The sequence below is a fragment of the Capra hircus genome, chromosome 25 (genome assembly GCF_001704415.2).
Source record: "Capra hircus breed San Clemente chromosome 25, ASM170441v1, whole genome shotgun sequence".
Lineage (NCBI taxonomy): Eukaryota > Metazoa > Chordata > Mammalia > Artiodactyla > Bovidae > Capra > Capra hircus.
The window spans coordinates 18,702,721-18,724,898 of NC_030832.1; the positions used below are offsets into that span (position 1 = coordinate 18,702,721).

The 22,178-nt window shown below is 40.9% G+C and overlaps 1 protein-coding gene across 1 annotated transcript in view; it reads right to left on the bottom strand.

Annotated features, from left to right (window-relative positions):
• The window catches only part of DNAH3 (dynein axonemal heavy chain 3), a 236,259-nt gene that overhangs the window by 115,037 nt on the left and 99,044 nt on the right, over positions 1-22,178 (bottom strand). The window contains 9 exon segments of the mRNA XM_005697585.3: positions 311-552; positions 2,326-2,437; positions 9,917-10,051; positions 10,733-10,952; positions 12,985-13,076; positions 15,318-15,494; positions 16,252-16,365; positions 16,590-16,698; positions 18,444-18,642. Of these exon segments, the coding sequence (XP_005697642.1) occupies positions 311-552; positions 2,326-2,437; positions 9,917-10,051; positions 10,733-10,952; positions 12,985-13,076; positions 15,318-15,494; positions 16,252-16,365; positions 16,590-16,698; positions 18,444-18,642 (1,400 nt within the window).

Below are 22,178 nucleotides of genomic sequence, written 5' to 3' on the forward strand. Positions count from 1 at the left end.
TTACAAATGAAGAAATTGGTTCAGAGAAGTTATGTGAATTGCCCAACTTGCTTAATTGTAGAGCTAGTAGTCTAATTTAAAGCCAGAACTAAGGCTTTTAACCATTATACAACACTATCTCAAAACACACTCAACTTACCTACTACAGGTAAAAACAAAAGTATAATTCATGAATTGATTACTGTTACTTTCTTATGTGGCATTTATTCTCAGTGTAAATAAGTGTATATATTATATAGTCTTGTTCAATCACTCTCTTCAGTAAAGGAGTTTATTCCCCATCTATGTAAAAGTGATATCAGACAGGTACCTTTTTATTGTCATCCAGAACAGTGTTCATATTTTCAATCCAAACAGCATCCACTGGCCCATCAAATATAATCCACTTGCGGTCATCAGACAAAGAAGATGCTTGCTCTCGGAAAGCATTGGCAAGGACACCATCTGTCCATTCGTGGCTCACTTGGTCAAAGCACCCATACAGCTGCCCCATGGTGATAGCCTTGGGATTAATGATCTTATACTCCACAGCAAACTCTTCCATCTGTTTGGCTGGACAAGAAGGTCCAACACAAGTTACAAAGTTTCTGGTGAGACCAGAACATTAGACAAGAGTCAATGCCATCTAAAAGGTCAAACAAATTTATCAGCATGCCATCCAAGCATAGTCCTTATAAAATTTATACTCTGTATAAAAATTGGGATAACTGGATAGGCAATGCCTTAAATTGTTGGGTTATTACAGCTATTAGTTTCTCACCATATTGTCTTCTGATCCTCATTTCAAACAAGTCAAATGAGCCATTTAGATCTAAATAAAGTCTGTCTGGGCCTAAAATAACTCAGGCAGTAAAGGAGAGAGATGCCATATAATCAGGTCTCTTTATGTATCTAGCTTTCATGGCTACCCTAGATCCTTGGCTTTGACTTGAGATGAGGAAACAACTGACAGGTAAAAGATGGTTACTTTCTTTTTCCTCTATCTGAAGGGCCAGCTAAGCCCTGAAACCTCTTCTTTCATTGCTCAATAAGTGTTCCCTGAGAATAGAGCACCAGGACCTAACTGGAATACACAGGCTGATGGATGGTACATCATATGTAATAACAGACCACACTTTTACGCGATCCTTCAAAGTAAGGAAAAACTGGAGTGCGTGAACCATGAACTAGAACCATGAACCAAGAATTGTTCCTGCAGAATCCTGAGGCAAAGACAATGGGGTAGCCTCCTTTCTCTTCATTTAGTTTCCTAAACTATATTCAATACCTAAATTACTATTTAAGTTTGAAATGCCCAAATTAGTTTTTAATGTCAAGTGAGTACTGAAAACAAAAATCCAAGAGTAACTCAATGTTATTACAAAAAATATTAAAGCATACTGGAAGGGATTGTGTAAACACAAGCAGAGCGAGGCACTGCTTTTCAAAACCACAGGTTTGTGTTTTATAAAAGGAAAACCCCCAAAACTGTTTCTCTGGCAAAAGACATAGCTTTTATTTGTTGAGCAGACACTGTGCTAAGTTATTTACCTGTATGAAAGTGAAGTTGCTCAGTCATGTCCAACTCTTTGTGACCCCATGGATTGTAGCCTATCAGTCCATGGGATTTTCCAGGCAAGAGTGCTGGAGTGGATTGCCATTTCCTTCTCCAGGGGATCTTCCCGACCCAGGAATTGAACCCAGGTCTCCTGCATTGCAGGCAGATGCTTTACCATCTGAGCCACCAGGGAAGCCCTGTATAATCTCATTTAATTATCACAATGATCCCATTATCACAATGATGCCTCTGGGAAAACAGGCAAAGAGAGGTTTAGTAACTTGCCCAAGGTCTGATTCAGAAGTCTGAGGCCTTATCTTCTACATTAAATGAAAGGAAGGAAAGAAGGAAAGGAGGAGGGAGGGAGGGAAGCAGAGTGGATGGAAGGGAGGGAGAATGGGAGGCAGAAAAAAAGGGAAAGGGAAGACAAAGAAAGAGAGGCAAAGAAGGAATGGAAAGAAAACAGAAACCATGCAGTGATCTGTTTTTAGAACAATTTTGTTTAGGTAAGTGGCAGGAGTTTCCCTCTCACTGGGAAGCTTTTGGAGAAACCACAGTTCAGCATTTGAGAAAATTCCTCCAGCCTAATGATGCACATAAAACCCCCTGTTAGAAGCTCTCCTTCTCTTTATTTTCTGCCTGCAGAACCCTGTGTGCCATGTTCTATTTCTGGCTCTAATGTCAAAATCCAGGGATGGCAAAGCTAACAGCCTAGCATCATCTCTCTGGAACCAGTCAACTAAGTGGGGACACCTGTTCTCCCTGGAAGTCAGGGATGTGAGTTTTACCTTCATATAAATCACCCAGAGCTGCAGCCAACACTTTGTAAGCACAGGTCTTGCCACCCATGGGATCTCCAACAATCATATAGCCATGTCTTACCAGCATCATCTCGTAGATCTGGAAGGAAACATTATGGAAGAAGTTAATCTTTGCAAACTTCCCAGAATTGCAATTAGTCAGAAGTCAACAAGGAATGAGGGCTACAGTCATGTTTTTTCATCTATTGCTTAAATATCTTTTGCATGAATAATAATATATGTGCATTTCAGATTATTTAAGGGATGAGTAATTCTATTTACTCTGTACCTGTCCATGTGCTAAACATGAACTGATTCACCTAAGTCATTTCATTTAATCCACTCAGGCATGTCTTGTGCTGTGTGTGCTGTGCTTAGTTGCTCAGTCACGTCTGACTCTTTGTGACCTCATGGGACTGCAGCCCACCAGGCTCCTCTGTCCATGAGGATTCTCCAGGCAAGAATACTGGAGTTGGTTGCCATGCCTCCTCCAGGGTATCTTCCCAACCCAGGGATTGAACCCAGGCCTCCTGCATTGCAGGTGGATTCTTTACCAACTGAGCCACCAGGCATCATTAACTACTTTCAAATGGTGGGAACACTGAGCCCAAGAGAGGTTAACTGCCTTGCCCAAGCTCATCAGTGGTGGAACCAGGATTTGACCACAGGGCCTCTGATTTCAATGTTGCTAATCTTTCCATTACACCATTTCTACTTGCTTTTAAAGAGGAAAAGGAAACAGTGGTCATTTTAGGAAATTGTATTTCTATTGGAAATTTCCTTTCTCAAGGCCTAAATGCTACTCTGACTTAATTTGAATTCTCAGTAGATTAAAATGTATTTTATGAGTCAGGAGAGATGCTGTAAAATACAAATGACCTTCCATGTAATTTTAGCCCTTACCCTTGAGAATCAATAGTGAAGTGGAAGCTCATTTTTTAAATTTTCTAATTGTTCTGTCTGTGATGAGTAGTCTATGATAGCTGAAATGGAAATATGACATTAATATAAAATGTCATTTATATTAATGTGACATGTTTTCTCTTTCCTTCTAAACTGTGACTCTCTCAGAAAAAGGGAGTACGTGAAGCTTTTTATTTTAAAGATTATGTTCTCATTATTTTTCACCTTCCCTGGAGGAGGAAATGGCAATCCACTCCAGTATTCTTGCCTGGAAAATCCCATGGACAGAGGAGCCTGCGGGCTACAATCCATGGGGTTGTGTAGAGTCAGACATGACTGAGCAACTAACACATATTTTTCACCTTGGAAGTGAGTTATACAGAGGGTCTAAATGAAGACAATAGGGGGGTGGTACAGGTACTGATAAAAGTGAGTCAGCAAATATTTGTTAAACACCTACTATGTGCCAGACAGTGTTCTAGATGCTATAGGTACAGAGGATAAAACAAAAAAAAATCCCTAACCATCAAGTAAAGTTTACATTGAAATAGGAAAGACATTTCAGATAGAATAAAGATAAGTGAGTCGACTGTGCATTAGAAAGAAGAAAGGCACTTATGTTTCGATAGTCTCTCACCTTCCTCCTCACACACCTTTAAATAGATTACTGAAAGTGAAAGCCTCTCAGTCATGTCCTACTCTTTGTAACCCCATGGACTATGAAGGGGGAACTTCTGTGGAATTCTCCAGGCCAGAATACTGGAGTGGGTAGCTTTTCCCTTCTCCAGAGGATCTTCCCAACACAGAGATCAAACCCAGGTCTCCCACACTGCAGGCAGATTCTTTACCAGCTGAGTCACATGGCATGCCCCAAAATACTGGAGTGGGTAGCCTAACCCTTTCTCTAGGGGATCATCTCAACCCAGGAACTGAACCAGGGTCTCCTGCATTGCAGGTGGATTCTTTACCGACTGAGCTATCAGCAAAGCCCAAAATGAATTATTAAGGTATCAATATAACAAAAAGCTTGGTAACTCCATACATATATTTTTGGCTGTTCTGGGTCATCATTGAAGCATGCATTATGAAGCACAGGCTTAGTTGCCCTGCAGCATGTAGGATTTTAGTTTCCCACCCAGGGATTCGACCTGAGTCCCCTGTATTGGAAGGTCAGTTTTTATTTACTGGATCACCAGGGATCTCCTCATATGTTTTGTTTTTCAAAATTGGTACTAAAATATTTAAACTATATAAAAGTTTACCTGTAGGCCTGCAAATTACTTTGAAATACATGAAAAGTAAGATAAGTGGATTATGGATGTACAGATAAGTGATAAAGCAAGTCCAAGGTAAGAGAAACCCAGGTGAGATGGTAGGTGTTGCGAGAGGGCATCAGAGGGCAGGCACACTGAAACCAAAATTACAGAAAACTAGCCAATCTGATCACACAGACCACAGCCTTGTCTAACTCAGTGAAACTAAGCCATACCATGTGGGGCCACCCAAGACGGATGGGTCATGGTAGAGAGGTCTGACAGGATGTGGTGCACTGGAGAAGGGAATGGAAAACCATTTCAGTATTCTTGCCTTGAGAACCCCATGAACAGTATGAAAAGGCAAAATAATAGGATACTGAAAGAGGAACTCCCCAAGTCAGTAGGGGCCCGATATGCTACAGGAGACCAGTGGAGAAATAACTCCAGAAAGAATGAAGGGATGGAGCCAAAGCAAAAACAATACCCAGCTGTGGATGTGACTGGTGATAGAAGCAAGGTCTGATGCTGTAAAGAGCAATATTGCATAGGAACCTAGAATGTCAGGTCCATGATTCAAGGCAAATTGGAAGTGGTCAAACAGAGATGGCAAGAGTGAATGTCGACATTCTAGGAATCAGCAAACTAAAATGGACTGGAATGAGTGAATTTAACTCAGATGACCATTATATCTACTACTGTGGGCAGGAATCCCTCAGAAGAAATGGAGTAGCCATCATGGTCAACAAAAGAGTCCAAAATGCAGTACTTAGATGCAATCTCAAAAACGACAGATGATCTCTGTTCATTTCCAAGGCAAACTATTCAATATCACGGTAATCCAAGCCTATGCCCCAACCAGTAATGCTGAAGAAGCTGAAGTTGAAAGGTTCTATGAAGACCTACAAGACCTTGTAGAACTAACATCTAAAAAAGATGTCCTTTTCATTATAGGGGACTGGAATGCAAAAGTAGAAGTCAAGAAACACCTGGAGTAACAGGCAAATTTGGCCTTGGAGTACGGAATGAAGCAGGGCAAAGGCTAATAGAGTTCTGCCAAGAGAACACACCGGTCATAGCAAACACCCTCTTCCAACAACACAAGAGAAGACTCTACACATGGACATCACCAGATGATCAACACTGAAATCAGATTGATTATATTCTTTGCAGCCAAAGATGGAGAAGCTCTATACAGTCAACAAAAACAAGACTGGGAGCTGACTGTGGCTCAGATCATGAACTCTTTATTGCTAAATTCAGACTTAAATTGAAGAAAGTGGGGAAAACTGCTAGATTATTCAGGTATGACCTAAATCAAATCCCTTATGATTATACAGTGGAAGTGAGAAATAGATTTAAGGGCCTGGATCTGATAGATAGAGTCCCTGATGAAATATGGATGCAGGTTCATGACATTTTACAGGAGACGGGGATCAAGACCATCCCCATGGAAAAGAAATGCAAAAAAGCAAAATGGCTGTCTGAGGAGGCCTTACAAATAGCTGTGAAAAGAAGAGAAGTGAAAAGCAAAGGAGAAAAGGAAAGATACTCCCATCTGAATGCAGAGTTCCAAAGAATAGCAAGGAGAGATAAGAAAGCCTTCCTCAGTGATCAATGCAAAGAAATAGAGGAAAACAACAGAATAGAAAAGACTAGAGATCTCTTCAAGAAAATTAGAGATACCAAGGGAACATTTCATGCAAAGATGGGCACAATAAAGGACAGAAATGGTATGGCCCTAACGGAAGTAGAAGATATTAAGAGGAGGTGGAAAGAATACACAGAAGAACTGTACAAAAAAGATCTTCACGACCCAGATAATCACGATGCTGTGATTATTCATCTAGAGCCAGACATCCTGGAATGTGAAGTCAAGTTGGCCCTAGAAAGCATCACTATGAACAAAGCTAGTGGAGGTGATGGAATTCCAGTTGAGCTATTTCAAATCCTGAAAGATGATGCTGTGAAAGTGCTGCACTCAATATGCCAGCAAATTTGGAAAACTCAGCAGTGGCCATAAGAGTGGAAATGGTCAGTTCTCATTCCAATCCCAAAGAAAGGCAATGCCAAAGAAGGCTCAAACTATCACACAATTGCACTGATCTCACACACTAGTAAAGTAATGCTCAAAATTCTCCAAGCCAGGATTCAGCAATACATGAACCATGAACTTCCAGATGTTCAGGCTGATTTTAGAAAAGTCAGAGGAACCAGAGATCAAATTGCCAACATCTGCTGGGTCATGGAGAAAGCAAGAGAGTTCCAGAAAAACATCTATTTCTGCTTTACTGACTATGCCAAAGCCTTTGACTATGTGGATCACAATAAACTGTGGAAAATTCTGAGAGAGATGGGAATACCAGACCACCTGACCTGCCTCTTGAGAAACCTATATGCAGGTCAGGAAGCAACAGTTAGAACTGGATATGGAACAACAGACTGGTTCCTAATAGGAAAAGGAGTACGTTAGGCTGTACATTGTCACCCTGCTTATTTAACTTATATGCAGAGTACATCATGAGGAATGCTGGGCTTGAAGAATCACAAGCTGGAATCAAGATTGCCAGGAGAAATATCAGTAACCTCAGATATGCAGATGACACCACCCTTATGGCAGAAAGTGAAGAGGAACTCAAAAGCCTCTTGATGAAAGTGAAAGAGGAGAGTGAAAAAGTTGGCTTAAAGCTCAACATTCAGAAAACGAAGATCATGGCATCTGGTCCCATCAGTTCATGGGAAATAGACGGGGAAACAGTGGAAACAGTGTCAGACTTTATTTTGGGGGGCTCCAAAATCACTGCAGATGGTGACTGCAGCCATGAAATTAAAAGATGCTTACTCCTTGGAAGGAAAGTTATGACCAACCTAGATAGCGTATTAAAAAGCAGAAATATTACTTTGCCAACAAAGGTCTGTCTAGTCAAGGCTATGGTTTTTCCAGTGGTCATGTATGGATGTGAGAGTTGGACTGTGAAGAATGCTTAGTGCCAAAGAATTGATGCTTTTGAAGTGTGGTGTTGGAGAAGACTCTTGAGAGTCCCTTGGACTGCAATGAGATCCAACCAGTCCATCCTAAAGAAATCAGTTCTGAATATTCATTGGAAGGACTGATGCTAAAGCTGAAACTCCAGTACTCTGTCCACCTGATGCAAAGAACTTACTTATTTTAAAAGACCCTGATGGTGGGAAAAATTGAAGGCCGGAGGAGAAGCAGATGACAGGGGATAAGATGGTTGGATGGCATCACCGACTTGACGGCATGAGTTTGAGTGAGCTCCAGGAGTTAGTGATGGTCAGAGAAGCCTGGAGTGCTGCAGTCCATAGGGTCACAAAGAGTCAGACACAACTGAGCGACTGAACTCACCAAGCTGAACTGATATATAGTGCATCTATAAAATCCCAATGAATAATTGGGATTCAATATTGGGTTAAATGAATTGTGTCAAAACTACCACACTTGATGACATAGTAGGGAAAAATATTTTTCTTAATGAGAGAGTAGGGGAAATTTTTTTAGTAATTAAAAAAAATTAATTATTTGGTTTTGGCTGTGCTGGGTCTTTGTTGCTGCAAGGGCTTTTCTCTAGTTGCGGCAAGCAAGGGCTACTTTCTATTTATAGTGTGCGGGCTGCACATTGCGATGACTTTTGCTATTGTGGAGCATAGGTTCTAGAGCTTGTGGGCTTCACAAGCGGCACATGGGCTCAATAGTTTCGGCTCCCAGGTGCTAGAACACAGGCTCCGTAGTTGTTGTTCATGGGCTTAACTACTCTGCAGCATGTGGGATCTTCCCAGATCAGGGATTGAATCTGTGTCTCCTGAACTGGCAGCTGGATTCCTTATCACTGAGCCACCAAGGAAGCCCTGGGAAAATTTTTTATTCCTAGAAATTTTATTCTGATTCAGAATCTGGAGACCAGGGTCCTAATCTTGATCTTCGATTCTCAATAACAATATGATTTTATGAAATGATGATGCTTTGCGTGTCTGTGGAGATGGTGGGGTTGACAATGATATAGTAATCAGGCACTATATCTGGCAATTTACATATCTCTTGTCTCAATATTACTCTATGGGAAAGATTTTACTGTCTTTATTTTATAGATGAGGAAACTGGGGCTCAGAATGTTGAACTAACTTGCCTAAAATCTCACAGCAAAAAATGGAATGGGGTGAGATTTGAAACTAGGTCTATGTGAATCCAAATCTGTTCCCTCTCTGGATGCCAGTGTTCTTATGGGGCCAAACACCAGATGGCATTTAAGGTCCCTTGTAGTTCTGCCCTATGATTCCGCAGAAAAAGTGCATTTGAGACTCACATTATTCTGTTTATGTCTTTAAGGTAGTTTTACATAGAAAGTGATCATAGGGAAGGAAACCTGAAATTAGGTGAAGTTTCACTAACGTTCTCCAAGATTGAGACTATAGAGACACTTCTTTCATTTATTAATAAAGCACCTTGATTTCCCCTGAGGAACCACCACTTTATGTTTCAGTCCACATGACTTGACTTGGGTGGCTCTGACTCCATCTCCACTTCTGGCAGAGGTGGGGTTATTATTGTCTCCATATCTTTGTAATTGCTTCAGGGATGGTCATGTGACTTTATCAACACCATCCAAAGCTAATACTGAGACTTTTTGCTGAGGACACTCTGAGAGTGATGTTCTTTTTCCTTCTGGACTCGAACATGAGATAATTTAAGTCTGAGGTTACTGGAGGCCTCCCTGAGAATCAGTTTTTCACGCAGAGAGAAGCAGAATCCAGAAATGAAGAGAGATGGATTCCTGATATTATCTAAATAAAATCTGTATCCTACTATGCCTGAGGCCAACATATTTCTGGACTTTTCAAGTTAGGTGAGTAAATTCCCTTTTATTGACTAAGACAGTTTGAATTGAATTTCTATAATTGGGAGGGTGCTCCCTCATAGCTCAGTTTGTAAAGATTCTGCCTGCAATACAGGAGACCCTGGTTTGATTCCTGGGTGGGGAAGCTCCCCTGGAGAAGGGAAAGGCTACCCACTCCAGTATTCTGACCTGGAGAATTTCATGGACTATATAGTCCACAGGGTTGCAAAGAGTCAGACACAACTGAGGAACTTTCATGTTCACATTCTATCATTGGGAACCAAAAAAGTCTTGACTAATTCAAAGCACAATGCCCCAAAAGGTTCTATTTCATCCCTAAATTAAAAAAAAGAAACCCCAGGGAAGATGGTGATAGGAAAAATATTGGATTTTAAACATCAACTTCTAGAAATGAAAATTGAAGGTGGATTGTTACGTGTCTTCATCTCTACCTCCAGCTCTAATTTCCAATTGCCATCAGTTCAGTTCCAATCTACCATAGTTCTTTCTGATTTCTGACCTCAGCAAAGAATAAACAGGTACATTTCCACATAGGTACATGGAACCAACCTGGATAATTTTTCCAATAAACCAAGGTACTGGCTGAAGTTTCATCTTTTTGATGTTTGCATTTAGTACTTCCATAAAAACTGCATAGTCTGGCTGTGGAAGAATAACTCCAGGAAACAAGTCTGATATAATTCCCTGTTAACATAAATTCAAGATGTGAAAAGGATGAATTATCAGATATATAACCTCAACATTTCTTTAATGGATTCTACAAATAGCAGGAATCCTTGGAAAATTCCAAACCTCAGTTTTCCTGTGCCAGAATCATATACCTTATCCACAATTACAAATTCCAACAATATTTGTTAAACATGCTGTTTCTTTCCAATAATTTAAAAAGTCAGAAAATAGCTAATGTCTGTGCTATTCCAGTCATTACACTAGGAATGAACAAAATAACCATGCTTTCTGTCTTTAAGAGCTTACAGCCTAGTAAGGAAGATAGGTGTTAAAATAGTTACAAAACTAATTATATTTGATATACACAACTAACTACTCACACTCAACAGCAAATATTATCCTATCAGTGAAACTATTTTTATTAAAAAATAAAAATAGTTTATTTTTTAGTTAATTTTTAATTTTTAAAATTTAATTTTAGTTTAATTTTTTAATAAACATTTTTTTATTAAAAATCAAGAATTAGGGATATTGCTGTTACCATTATTACTTAATATTTGGGGGAGGGTATCTGGCAATAGGGATGCTGGCTAGAGAATGGACCAGGGTGTAAGGAGTGGAAGAGGTGCCTAAATTTTTTTTCATCTTGGGAAGTAGAATCTCAGTGCTTAGCCAAGGTCCCAAACCATCGCATACCTGAAACAGAGGGACATCTTGAGCCAAGAACTTGGCCAGGTTGACGTCAAGCAAGGCGCGGAGCAGCAGGACACTCTCATTCTCCTCTGGATACTTGAGTTTCAGGTTGCCAGCAGCAGTGAGCACAGACTTGACAGCACGCATGCCATAGTCATAGTGATGCTGGGAGGAGAGTTGCTCTGAACACAGGCGGTAGGTTGCAACAATCTTCTGAGCAAGACTAGGAGGGCAAAGACATGTCTGTAAGGCCCATGTCCTGCTCAGCAGACATTCCCAACATGTTGTGCCCTGTCCCTTCAGAAGCCAGGCTTGCCCATGAACGTGATGGAAAAATCTTATCATTTGAAGGTTTCCTTATAGAGTTATGGAGAAGGCAATAGCAACCCACTCCAGTACTCTTGCCTGGGAAATCCCATGGAGTTACCATAATGAGCTAAGGAAGCACTATAACTCTCTTTCAAAGGTAGGATGAAAAATAGCAAGCACATACATAAGTGTAATATGTACTATATAAGAAATTATACGTGTTTATACTTTTATGTGTATATATGAGTACATGTGTATGCCACACATAAACACATTTGGGAAGATTACATCGAATGATTAACAATGTTAGTGCCTATAGAGTGGGACTACTAAGGGACACAATGAAGTGAAGTGAAGTGAAGTCGCTCAGTCATGTCTGACTCTGCGACCCCATGGACTGTAGCCTACTACACTCCTCTGTCCATGGGATTTTCCAGGCAAGAGTACTGGAGTGGGTTGCCATTTCCTTCTCCAGAGGATCTTCCTGACCCAGGGATAGAACCCAGGTCTCCCACACTGTAGGCAGACGCTTTACCGTCTGAGCCACCAGGGGACACTCAATTTTGTGCTTCTGTAACATTACAATTTTTTTTTCAATATCCCTCTTTTAATTTAAAAAAACCATCTCAAAAATTAATATACTCAGCACATAATACATGTATGCTCATGTGCACTACCATATCTTATTCTTCCTGAGCACATAGGGGACCACATTTCCCAGCCTTCCCCACAGGGGTGGCCACATTGCTGACTCCTAGCCAGTGGCATATGAATGAAGTAGAAGTATGCCACTCTAAGGGCTGGTCCATAAAAACCTCCTCTATAAGCTCCTCCATGCTCATGTGTTATAGCTGTGAGATATAAGTTACCTGGGTTCCTTGGGGAAGAACTCCTCTGATCACAGATACCCATTTTGGATTTCCAGGGAGTAAAAAATAAAACTTTTACTATGCTAAGCCATTGGAATTTGGAGGTGAGGTTTACCCTAACTAATATACTGATGCATATGTTCCTTGCAGGACTCCTGTCTAACAAGACTGATTTACTTTAAAAGCAAAGACTGTGTTGCTCACCAGCACCTAGGACTGGGCAGGGCATAAGGTAGGTGGCTCAATGAAGGTTTGCCAATTGAATAAATGAATTGAACAGGCAAATCAATGTAAGCCAAGTCTCCTATAGAAAATAATACATTAAACTTCTAATGACTGAGGCAGCCTCTTAGCCTAGGAAGGATGACACATTCTGTTGAGAACATCTATAACCCTGTGCATTAAGAGCAATGACCTCCAGACCACAAAGACACTTTGGGCCTTGTGGAGATATCTGTGGTGACCAAAAAATCAATTGATTATGGCCAAGCAATGTGAAAAGATAAATGTAAAATTTGAAATAGATCAATAAAAGCCATTTTATAGTGAATATTCACAATTCTGGTTATATTTGAAAAAGACACTGATGCTTGTGTATGTCTGTGTCTCAGGAAACTGGGTAATACTTGAATGAGAGGTAATCAAGTTGATGGGAGTACATAAATATTATATTGATAACAAAGTTAATTCTAAATTATATTAATTTTTCCTCTTCAATCTTGGTCAATAACAACTCAATCTTGAAATAATTTCATGTCTTTCAGTCATTTAGGAATGTGTGTGTGTGTGTTAACAGTGAGTGATAGAGAAGAAATGAGTGAGTCTTTCTTAGAAGTAGTCCAGGTACATATAAAGGGAGTGGAGGGCTCTTTCTTGGGAATCTTGGCCATTTCCTAGTCAAAGAAGGGGTCAAGACCGAGACCAGGGCTATGTACATTCAGATAAACTTGTGAGTAAAAGCATATATCTCGTTTCTCTTTTTTGTTTTCCAATGGACAATTTACCTTGAATCCACCCTACAAAAAGTCATTCCATCACTCTTCCTTTAAAACCCACTGGAAAGCTGATATAATGTACCTTCTGGAGTCTAGAAATCCCATAGAGTAGAGTGAGATTTCTCCAATGAGGGCATAATCTGGCACCATCATGGCCACTGTCCGAAACAAGGCCTGGAAAAGAAATGCCATTCAGAACCTAACTGCATAAGGTGAAAACTGGGAAGGCACATCTAAAGAGGCAAAGAGAAATAACATGATCATTCAGACCACCCAGTGACAATCCAGGAAAGAGGTCTGTGCACAAATCAGTGCAGAGACTGTCTTTACAGATGGATTCACTGCTTCAGGAACCTCCCCACTAGCCTTGTCCAAATACATTGGGTCCCTCAGTGGTTGTGTGGAAGGCTTTAGGTGCCGGTATCCTAGCAACACTTCATCCTCCTATGCCAAGTGGAGTTTCAATAGCTTCATTCAACTATTGGAGCCTTCTGGTGTTCAATGTAGACATCAGAAGTCATTCAGGGATGCAGGATAATTACATAGCAGAAGAATCCTGAAGTTAGACAGGTCTTGATTTAAAAAATCAAGTCCTTGTTCTGCTACATACCAACCATGGGTAAGTTAGGTAACCCGTCTAGACCGCTGGTCTTTAACCTCAAAAAGGTCTACTAACAACTATGCCCTCTTCATAGTTATCATGAGGACAAATAATATTATATAAGTGAAGTGCTTAAAAAGGTGTATAGCACATAGTAAGGGCTCAATAAATATCAGGTATTGTTATTATTGGGGCTTTCCAGGTGGTGCTAGCGGTAAAGAACCCACCTGCCAATGCAGGAGACATAGGAGATGTGGCTTTGATCCCTGGGTAGGGAAGATTCCCTGGAGTGGGGCATGGCAACCCATTCTAGTATTCTTGCCTGGAGAATCCCATGGACAGAGGAGCCTGGTGGGCTACCGCCCATAGAGTCGCAAAGAGTTGGACATGACTGAAGTGACTTTGTATTTTAGATCTTAGAGGAGAAGAGACTTGCCTCAGTCATGCAGTTAGAGGTAGAGCCAAGACTAGAATCCAGACTTCCTGACGCCAACCCTGAGTGCTTTCTGCTAGGCTACACTGTCTCATGAACGTTGTTTATGCAGATCTAGCATGGTTGTTAGCTGGGATGGATGCAGGAGGGACTTACAATTGTGCACTATAAAATGAGAAATGCGGGTTCAGATTCTACTTTGGTGTCTACTGGTCTATGTTGACCTAGAGAGGAGGGGTCACTCGTAGGGATTTCCTTGACTTCTTTTCTATTCCCAGGGAGGAGGAGGAGTGGTATACTTGAATTAGATTCCAGGAACTAATCAGAATGCATTTCTAGCAGATGGAGCATCATGTGCTATTGTAAATATACGTTTTTGTCCAGGTCTCTCTTGTGTCTTTCACTCGAGGGAATGGAGCAATAATTTGAAAGAAAACCCATAAAGAAGTGGTCTTGAAGTCTCCCTTTCTTCATGCAGTTGGGGGGCTAGATGCTCCACAGGTAGAAACCCAGTCACTTTGCACTTTGGGTTTTTTTCATCTATGAGAGCAGCATGCTAAGGTCATTTAGTGCCTATCCCCTTGAAGATGGCCTCCCTTATATCCTCTCTCCCCTACTTCAGAGGCACTTTCCTTTTCCCGTAGCAGCAGGACCAATGCTCACTGCCATGGTTGTAGCTCAGGCCAGTTGAGCAGTAGGTCTCGAGGACATATTAGCTCTCTTGTTATCTCTTTAGCTGGTTGGAACATTCTGCTTTGGTGTGGACACCATTTGGGCCTAACTAGCTTAGCTCCATGTACTCTGGTCTTGGTTTACCAGCGTTCTCTGTGTTGATCTTTGATGCTCTCTTATATGCCAATCTGTTTTATTTGGTCTACAATGATTTTATTTTGCCTACAATGATTTTAGTTTTTGCATTAAGCCAGGATCTAAAAATAAGATTTTATGTAACCATCCAAATTTCTGTTTTTTCCTGAAAAAATGAGAAGGTCCCAAAATTCCTGCTTGGCCAGAGTAGCCTGGGGATAAGTAGGGGCTGCTGCCTCTAGGTGGGATATCTGTCAGAGTTCCTATCAGGCCTATTTGGCTTTTTTCGTTTATATGAACTGTCTGACCCTTGTAGACATCAGAAATAGTGACACTTATTCCAGTGTTCATTGTTTCCTCTTTGCCATTGGTTATTATGGTATATATTTTCTCCCACCTCATGAAAGCTAGAGTTGGGGAGATGATTGAGTTCTGAAGCCAAAAAACATCTTCACTTCTCATAGTTGAAAAATATCACATGGTCTATTATTTGGCTTCTCTGAGAGATGCCTGGATACTTCTAAAGGTTTCTATACCATAAAGTACACCCAGTATTTCCCACTCTGATGTTTACCTTGAGGTTATCTGGCAGCTCAGCCCTGCCAGCATACCCAGGGTTCATGGTAATGAAGACCGCACAGGTTGGGTTTAGAGAGAGCTCGGTGCCTTCAAAGATGAATGTCTTTAGCTTCCGGATAATGGCTTGTTGAATGCTGAGAATCTGTTGAGCTACCACAGACAGTACTTCTACCTGGAGTGAGAATGGCTGGTTGATTTGAGCTCCTGCTTCTGACAGCCACCCACCCCACTCTGCCATAGTATCCTTCACCTAGCGAAGAAAGAACCCCATCACCTGAGAAAAGGACCTTCACATTCAAAGTTAGGAGCATGATTTAGAGTTTTGGGAAAAGAACAGAAAACTGGTGTGTATATGCATGCATATATGTGTGTGTGTGTGTGTGTGTGTGTGTGTGTAAGTATTTTATCTTTGTTCCTGTACCTAGCATAATACCTCACCCATAGTATGCATGTATGGTGTTTATTGGTTCAAATTGCATGCTTACATTCCCTAATCTCAACTGCCTACCCAAATAGAATTAACCACTCATTCATTTGTGATGACTCCTTTGTACCACTGATATAGACTTCTCTCATATTCTACTTGTATCATTTAATTTTTATCTCCCTTGGCTGAACTATAACAGTCTAGAGGGCAAAACTGTTTCTTGCTCATCTCTGTATTATGAACACATACACAATATCTGACATAGAGTAGTTGCTCAATAAATTTTTGAATGAGCAAGTGAGTGAATGAATTTGGTGAGAATTCTTATGTATACCCTAGGCATTTTGTCTCATTGGGGCTGTTTTTGTTTGGTTCATGGAGTACTTACTTTGTGCAAGGGCCATAGAGGAGACATAAGCACTGTCACTGAGGAACTGAGAGCCCAGAAAAAAAGCCCCTGCATGTCCAAACCCTTTGTTCAGTAGCCTAGTAGCAGGGTTACCTCAATCCTGTTGAACTCATCAAAGCAGGCCCATGCTCCAGCCTGGGCTAGTCCTTTGAAGAACTTCCCCATGGCTTTGTAATCCAAGCCATCAGAGCAGTTGAAGACCACACACTAGAGAGAGAGAGGATGTGGGCTCCATTTAGGATGGGTTTCACCCATCTGAATCACCTTGCACCTTGAAACAGAGGTGGGGCTCCCCTCTTCTCATTCTATTGGAGGAGCTGGGGCCCCACTCTGCCTGGTACGCTAAGCCATCTTGAACTTCATGCCAACTTCCCTGGGTATGGCTCCAGAGAGGGATGGGAAAAGTGTGAGGATGGACAGCATTTCCCTACCTGCTTGGCCAAAGCTTTGGCCAGATCTTTGGTGGTTTCTGTCTTGCCTGTCCCAGCTGGACCCTCTGGGGCTCCTCCAAGGTTCAGCTTCAAAGCTCCCATCAATGTCCTAAGGGGAAGAAAATAAGAATTCAATGCCATGTCCTAAGGCATAAGAAACAAACTGGCTTTTGGTTTCTTTTGTTTTGACTCAAATAATTAAATATGATTTTCCCTGATTATATGGGCAATACATCATCATCACAAAAAATCCCATTTTACTCAGTGTTGTAACCTTGGTGCCTGGTGTATGGGTGGCACCTATAAGCATTTGTTTGAATGAATGATTGAATGGATAAATGAATATATACATACTAAATGACAACCTAGACAGCATATTAAAAAGAAGAGACATTATTTTGTCAACAAAGGTCCATCTAGTCAAAGCCATGGTTTTTCCAGTAGTTATATATGGATATAAGAGCTGGACTATAAAGAAAGCTGAATGCAGAAGAATTGATCCTTTTGAACTGTGGTTCTGGGGAAGACTCTTGAGAGTCCCTTGAACAGCAAGGCGATCCAACCACACCATCCTAAAGGAAATCACTTCTGAATATTCATTGGAAGGACTGATGCTGAAGCTGAAACTACAATATTTTGGCCACCTGATGTGAAGAACTGACTCACTAGAAAAGACCCTGATACTGGGAAAGATTGAAGGCAGAAGGGGAAGGGAACGACAGAGGATGACATGGTTGGATGGCATCACCAACTCGATGGACACGAGTTTGAGTAAGCTCTGGGAGTTGGTAATGGACAGGGAAGCCTGGAGTGCTGCAGTCCATGGGGTCACAGAGTCGGACATGACTGAGCAACTGAACTGAACTGATACTAAATGAGTCAAATGAAAGTGAAAAACCCTCTGCATTCCAAAGATCACCAGTGCTAATGGAATAATGAAAAATAAATATATTTCTCCCACTAGATTATGAACTCTTGAGTTCAGAACCCATTGTTCAGTTCCATATGGGAGGCATAAGATAAATATTAGAAATGAATGATACATCAACTGTGGTTCCACAGCCCTGTGTATGAGCCTCTATAATTTCAGTTAACACACTTTCTTATTATCACCTGAGTGTGTCTCTCTCCCCTACCCCATTAGGTTGAGGATTCCTGGAGGTCACACATCATGCACAGTAAAGTTCAAGAAATGGTTGTTGAATAGTGAGTAGAACAGATAAATGACTGAAGAAGTCATAGAACATAGAAAACAAGTGATTGAGGACTTTGAAAGAAAAAAAATACTCAAGTACTACCTTTATAATTTAAAAGTTGCCCTCAAACAATATATAAAATCAAAGAAAAATCTAAACATCACAAAATTGACAAGTTCACAAAATCCAAGTTTCTTAAGTTGTGAATTCCAAGTAAAGTGGCAAAGCAATTTGCTGAGCACAGAATGGCCCAACCTCTTCATCAGACTGGGTGGCAGAGCTCAGAGACTCCTTGCCTGGGTCTTTACCTGGCCCCTTTTCTATCTCTTGGCCATGGGATCTCCTGGCACCTTCTTGATTCCTGCCATTGGAGAGCTTTCTTAAGCACTGTGCATTTTCAAGGATAGGCATCAATGTTCTAGTTGTTGGTTTGAACACAATACTTTGCATTAGGACTCCTACTGGGTTCTCATTTATTCCTATGGCCTAAAATGCCCATCTGGGAGACCACAATGACTAAGGTAAAAATTCTAAAATCAGAGGATCTAGAATACAGAAGGTAAAGGTAACAAACTCAAGCTGCTCCAAACTTCTTTCTCAGATTTTCCTTTTGGAATTCTCTATTCACCCTTCAGGTCTGGGGAGGCCCAGAATTTACCTGTAGCAGCGGTCAGTGAGGGGTGTAATCACCAGCCGGGGGGAGTTTCCCAGGTACTCATAGCCGTATAAGGCTTCTGTAGTAATCATCTGCACCTGTACATCCTTGGAATCCCAGTAATAGCGCAGTTGGGAGATCCACTGGAAATCGTTCAGATCACAGACTTTGTCCTCAGATAACTTGGCTACCACATCACGAGCTGTGGGGACACAGACATGGAAACACACTTGCAGAGTCACCAGCATCCTCCCATCTTCACGGATTCCTCAGAAGGGTCTGAGGATGTCATCAAGACCACTCGATCTCAACAATTTTAGGTTCAACTACCCTCTCTGCCCATCTCTAAACTTCAAGCAACATCTTTATTTATACACTATATAAATTTACAGTATTGGGTTGACCAAAAAGTTCCTTCAGTTTTAAAGTAAAAAAAAAAGACACGTTTTTTTTTTTCATTTTCACCAAGAACTTTATTGAACAACATATTCATAATTTTGTTCCACTACCTTCTGTAAATCTTCAGGCAACTTCATAATTCCATCTTCCCTCAAATTTTTATCTTTTTGAGCAAAAAGTTGTTCCAGGTGGCATTTTCCCAGGTCTTCCAGGGAACTGACATTTTTTCCATTAGGAGAATTTTGTCAAGACTGAAATAAATGGACATTTGAGGGCGCAATGTCTGGTGAATATGGCAGACAAATCAGATCTTCCAGTTTGATGACCAGTTTTCGACAAGCTTTGCCTGGTCATTGAAGAAACATATGGTCTTGCATTATCCTGATGAAAGGTTATGTGTTTTTTTCTGTTGACTGATTCTGGATGCTCTTTGTCAATTGCTGCTTTCAGTTGGTCAAATTGGGAGGAGTATTTGTTGGAAAAAATTGTTTAGTGTTTTGGAAGAAACTCATAATAGAGGACTCCCTTCCAATCCCATCATATATACAACATCACACTCTGTGGATGAAAATTGGCCTTTGGTGTGATTGGTGATAGTTCATTTCACTTGCCCTATGATCTCTTCCATACCACCGTATTGTACAGTACCACTTTTCATTGCCTGTCACAATTTGTTCATTACATTGAAGAGAATCGCTAGGGAATATGGTCAAGGAGGTATTTTTGCTTAACTTATGTGGAACCCAAATATCAAAGTGATTATCACAACCAAGCTGGGACAAATGATTTTCAATGCTTGATTTGGATATTCGCATATGTCAGCTATCCCCCGGGTGGTATAATGTTGATTGTGCTCAATCAATGTCTTTATTTGATCACTCTCAACTTCAACAGGTCTACCCAACCATGGAGCATCATCAAGCAAGAAATCTCTAACATTAAATTTCAAAAACGACTATGACACATTCGATCAGTCACAGCACCTTCTCCATACACTGCACAAACCTTTTTTCTGCTTTGCATTTCGGTTGTGTTTTTACCTTTCTTGAGTTAGTAAAGCAGCATATGCTGAAAATGTTGCTTTTTCTTCCATCTTCAATATTAAAATGGCTACGTAGAAATTCCTCTTCACTTCATGGCAAATAGATGGGGAAACAATGGAAACAGTGACAGACTTTACTTTCTTGGGCTTCAAAATCACTGCAGATGGTGACTACAGTCATGAAATTAAAAGACGCTTGCTTCCTGCAAGAAAACCTATAACAAACCTAGACAGCATATTTAAAAGCAGAAACATTATTTTGCTGACAAAGGTCCATAACAGTCAGAGCAATGGTTTTTCCAAGTAGTCATGTACGGATGAGAGTGTGAACATAAAGAAGGCTGAGTGCCGAAAAAATGATGTTTTTGAACTGTGGTTCTGGAGAAGACTCTTGAGAGTCCCTTGGACTGCAAGGAGATCCAACCTGTCAATCCTAAAGGAAACCAATCCTGAATATTCATTGGAAGGACTGATGTATTGAAGCAAAAGCTCCATTACTTTGGCCACCTGATGACAAGAGCCGACTCATTAGAAATGACCCTGATGCTGGGAAAGATGGAAGGCAGGAGGAGAAGGGGATAACAGAAGATGAGATGGTTGGATGGCATCACTAACTCAAAGCACACGAGCTTGAGCAAGCTTCAGGAGATGGTGAAGGACAGGGAGGCCTGGTGTGCTGCAGTCCATGGAGTCACAAAGAGTCAGACACGACTGAATGATTGAAAAACAACAACAGAGAAATTCACCAAATTGGTAAGTTTTTTTTTTTTTTTTAATGCATGCTGATATGAAGAGGTGGCAAGGATACCCAGAAGAACTATACAATAAAGGTCTTGATGACCCAGATAACCTCTATGGTGTGATCACTCACCTAGCGTCTGACATCCTGGAATGCAAAGTCAAGTGGGCCTTAGGAAGCATCATGATGAACAAAGCTAGGGGAGCTGATGGAATTCCAGCTGAGCTATTTCAAATCCTAAAAGATGATGCTGTGAAAGTGCTGCACTCAATATGCTAGCCAATTTGGAAAACTCAGTAGTGGCCACAGGACTAGAAAAGGTCAGTTTTCATTCTAATCCCAAAGAAAGGCAATGCCAAAGAATGCTCAAACTACTGCACAATTACAGTCATCTCACATGGTAGCAAAGTAATGCTCAAAATTCTCCAAGCCAGGCTTCAACAGTACATGAACTGTGAACTTCCAGATGTTCAAGGTGGATTTAGAAAAGGCAGAGGAACCAGAGATCAAATTGCCAACATCCTTTGGATCATCAAAAAGCAAGAGAGTTCCAGAAAAACATCTACTTTTGCTTTATTGACTATGCCAAAGCCTTTGACGGTGTAGATCACAATAAACTGTGGGAAATTCTGAAAGAGATGGGAATACCAGAACACCTTACCTGCCTCCTGAGAAATCTGTGTGCAGGTCAAGAAGCAACAGTTAGAACTGGACATGGAACAACAGACTGGTTCCAAATAGGAAAAGGAGTATGTCAAGGTTGTATATTGTCACCCTGCTTATTTAACTTATATGCAGAGTACATCATGCGACATGCCGGGCTGGAAGAAGCACAGGCTGGAATCCAGATTGCTGGGAAAGATGTCAATAACCTCAGTTATGCATATGATACCACCCTTATGGCAGAAAGAGAAGAAAAACTAAAGAGCCTCTTGATGAAAGTGAAAAAAGAGAGTGAAAAAGTTGACTTAAAACTCAGCATTCAGAAAACGAAGATCATGGCATCTGGTCCCATCACTTCATGGCAAAGAGATGGGGAAACAATGGAAGTAGTGAGAGACTTTATTTTCTTGGGCTTCAAAATCACTGCAGATTGTGACTGCGGCCACAAAATTAAAAAGCGCTTGCTCCTTGAAAGAAAAGTTGTGACCAACATATATGACAGGATATTAAAAAGCAGGGACATTACTATGCCAACAAAGGTTCATCTAGTCAAAGCCATGGTTTTTTCAGTAGTCATATATGGATGTGAGAGTTGGACTATAAAGAAAGCTGAGTGCCAAAAAATTGATATTTTTGACTGTGGTGTTGGAGAAAACTCTTGAGAGTCCCTTGGACTTCAAGGAGATCCAACCAGTCCATCCTAAAGGAAATCAGTCCTGAATATTCATTGGAAGGACTGATGCTGAAGCTGAAACTACAATATTTTGGCCACCTGATGCAAAGAACTAACTCATTTGAAAAGACCTTGATGCTGGGAAAAATTGAAGGCAGGAGGAGAAGGGGACGACAGAGGATGAGATGGTTGGATGGCATCATGGACTTGATGGACGTGAGT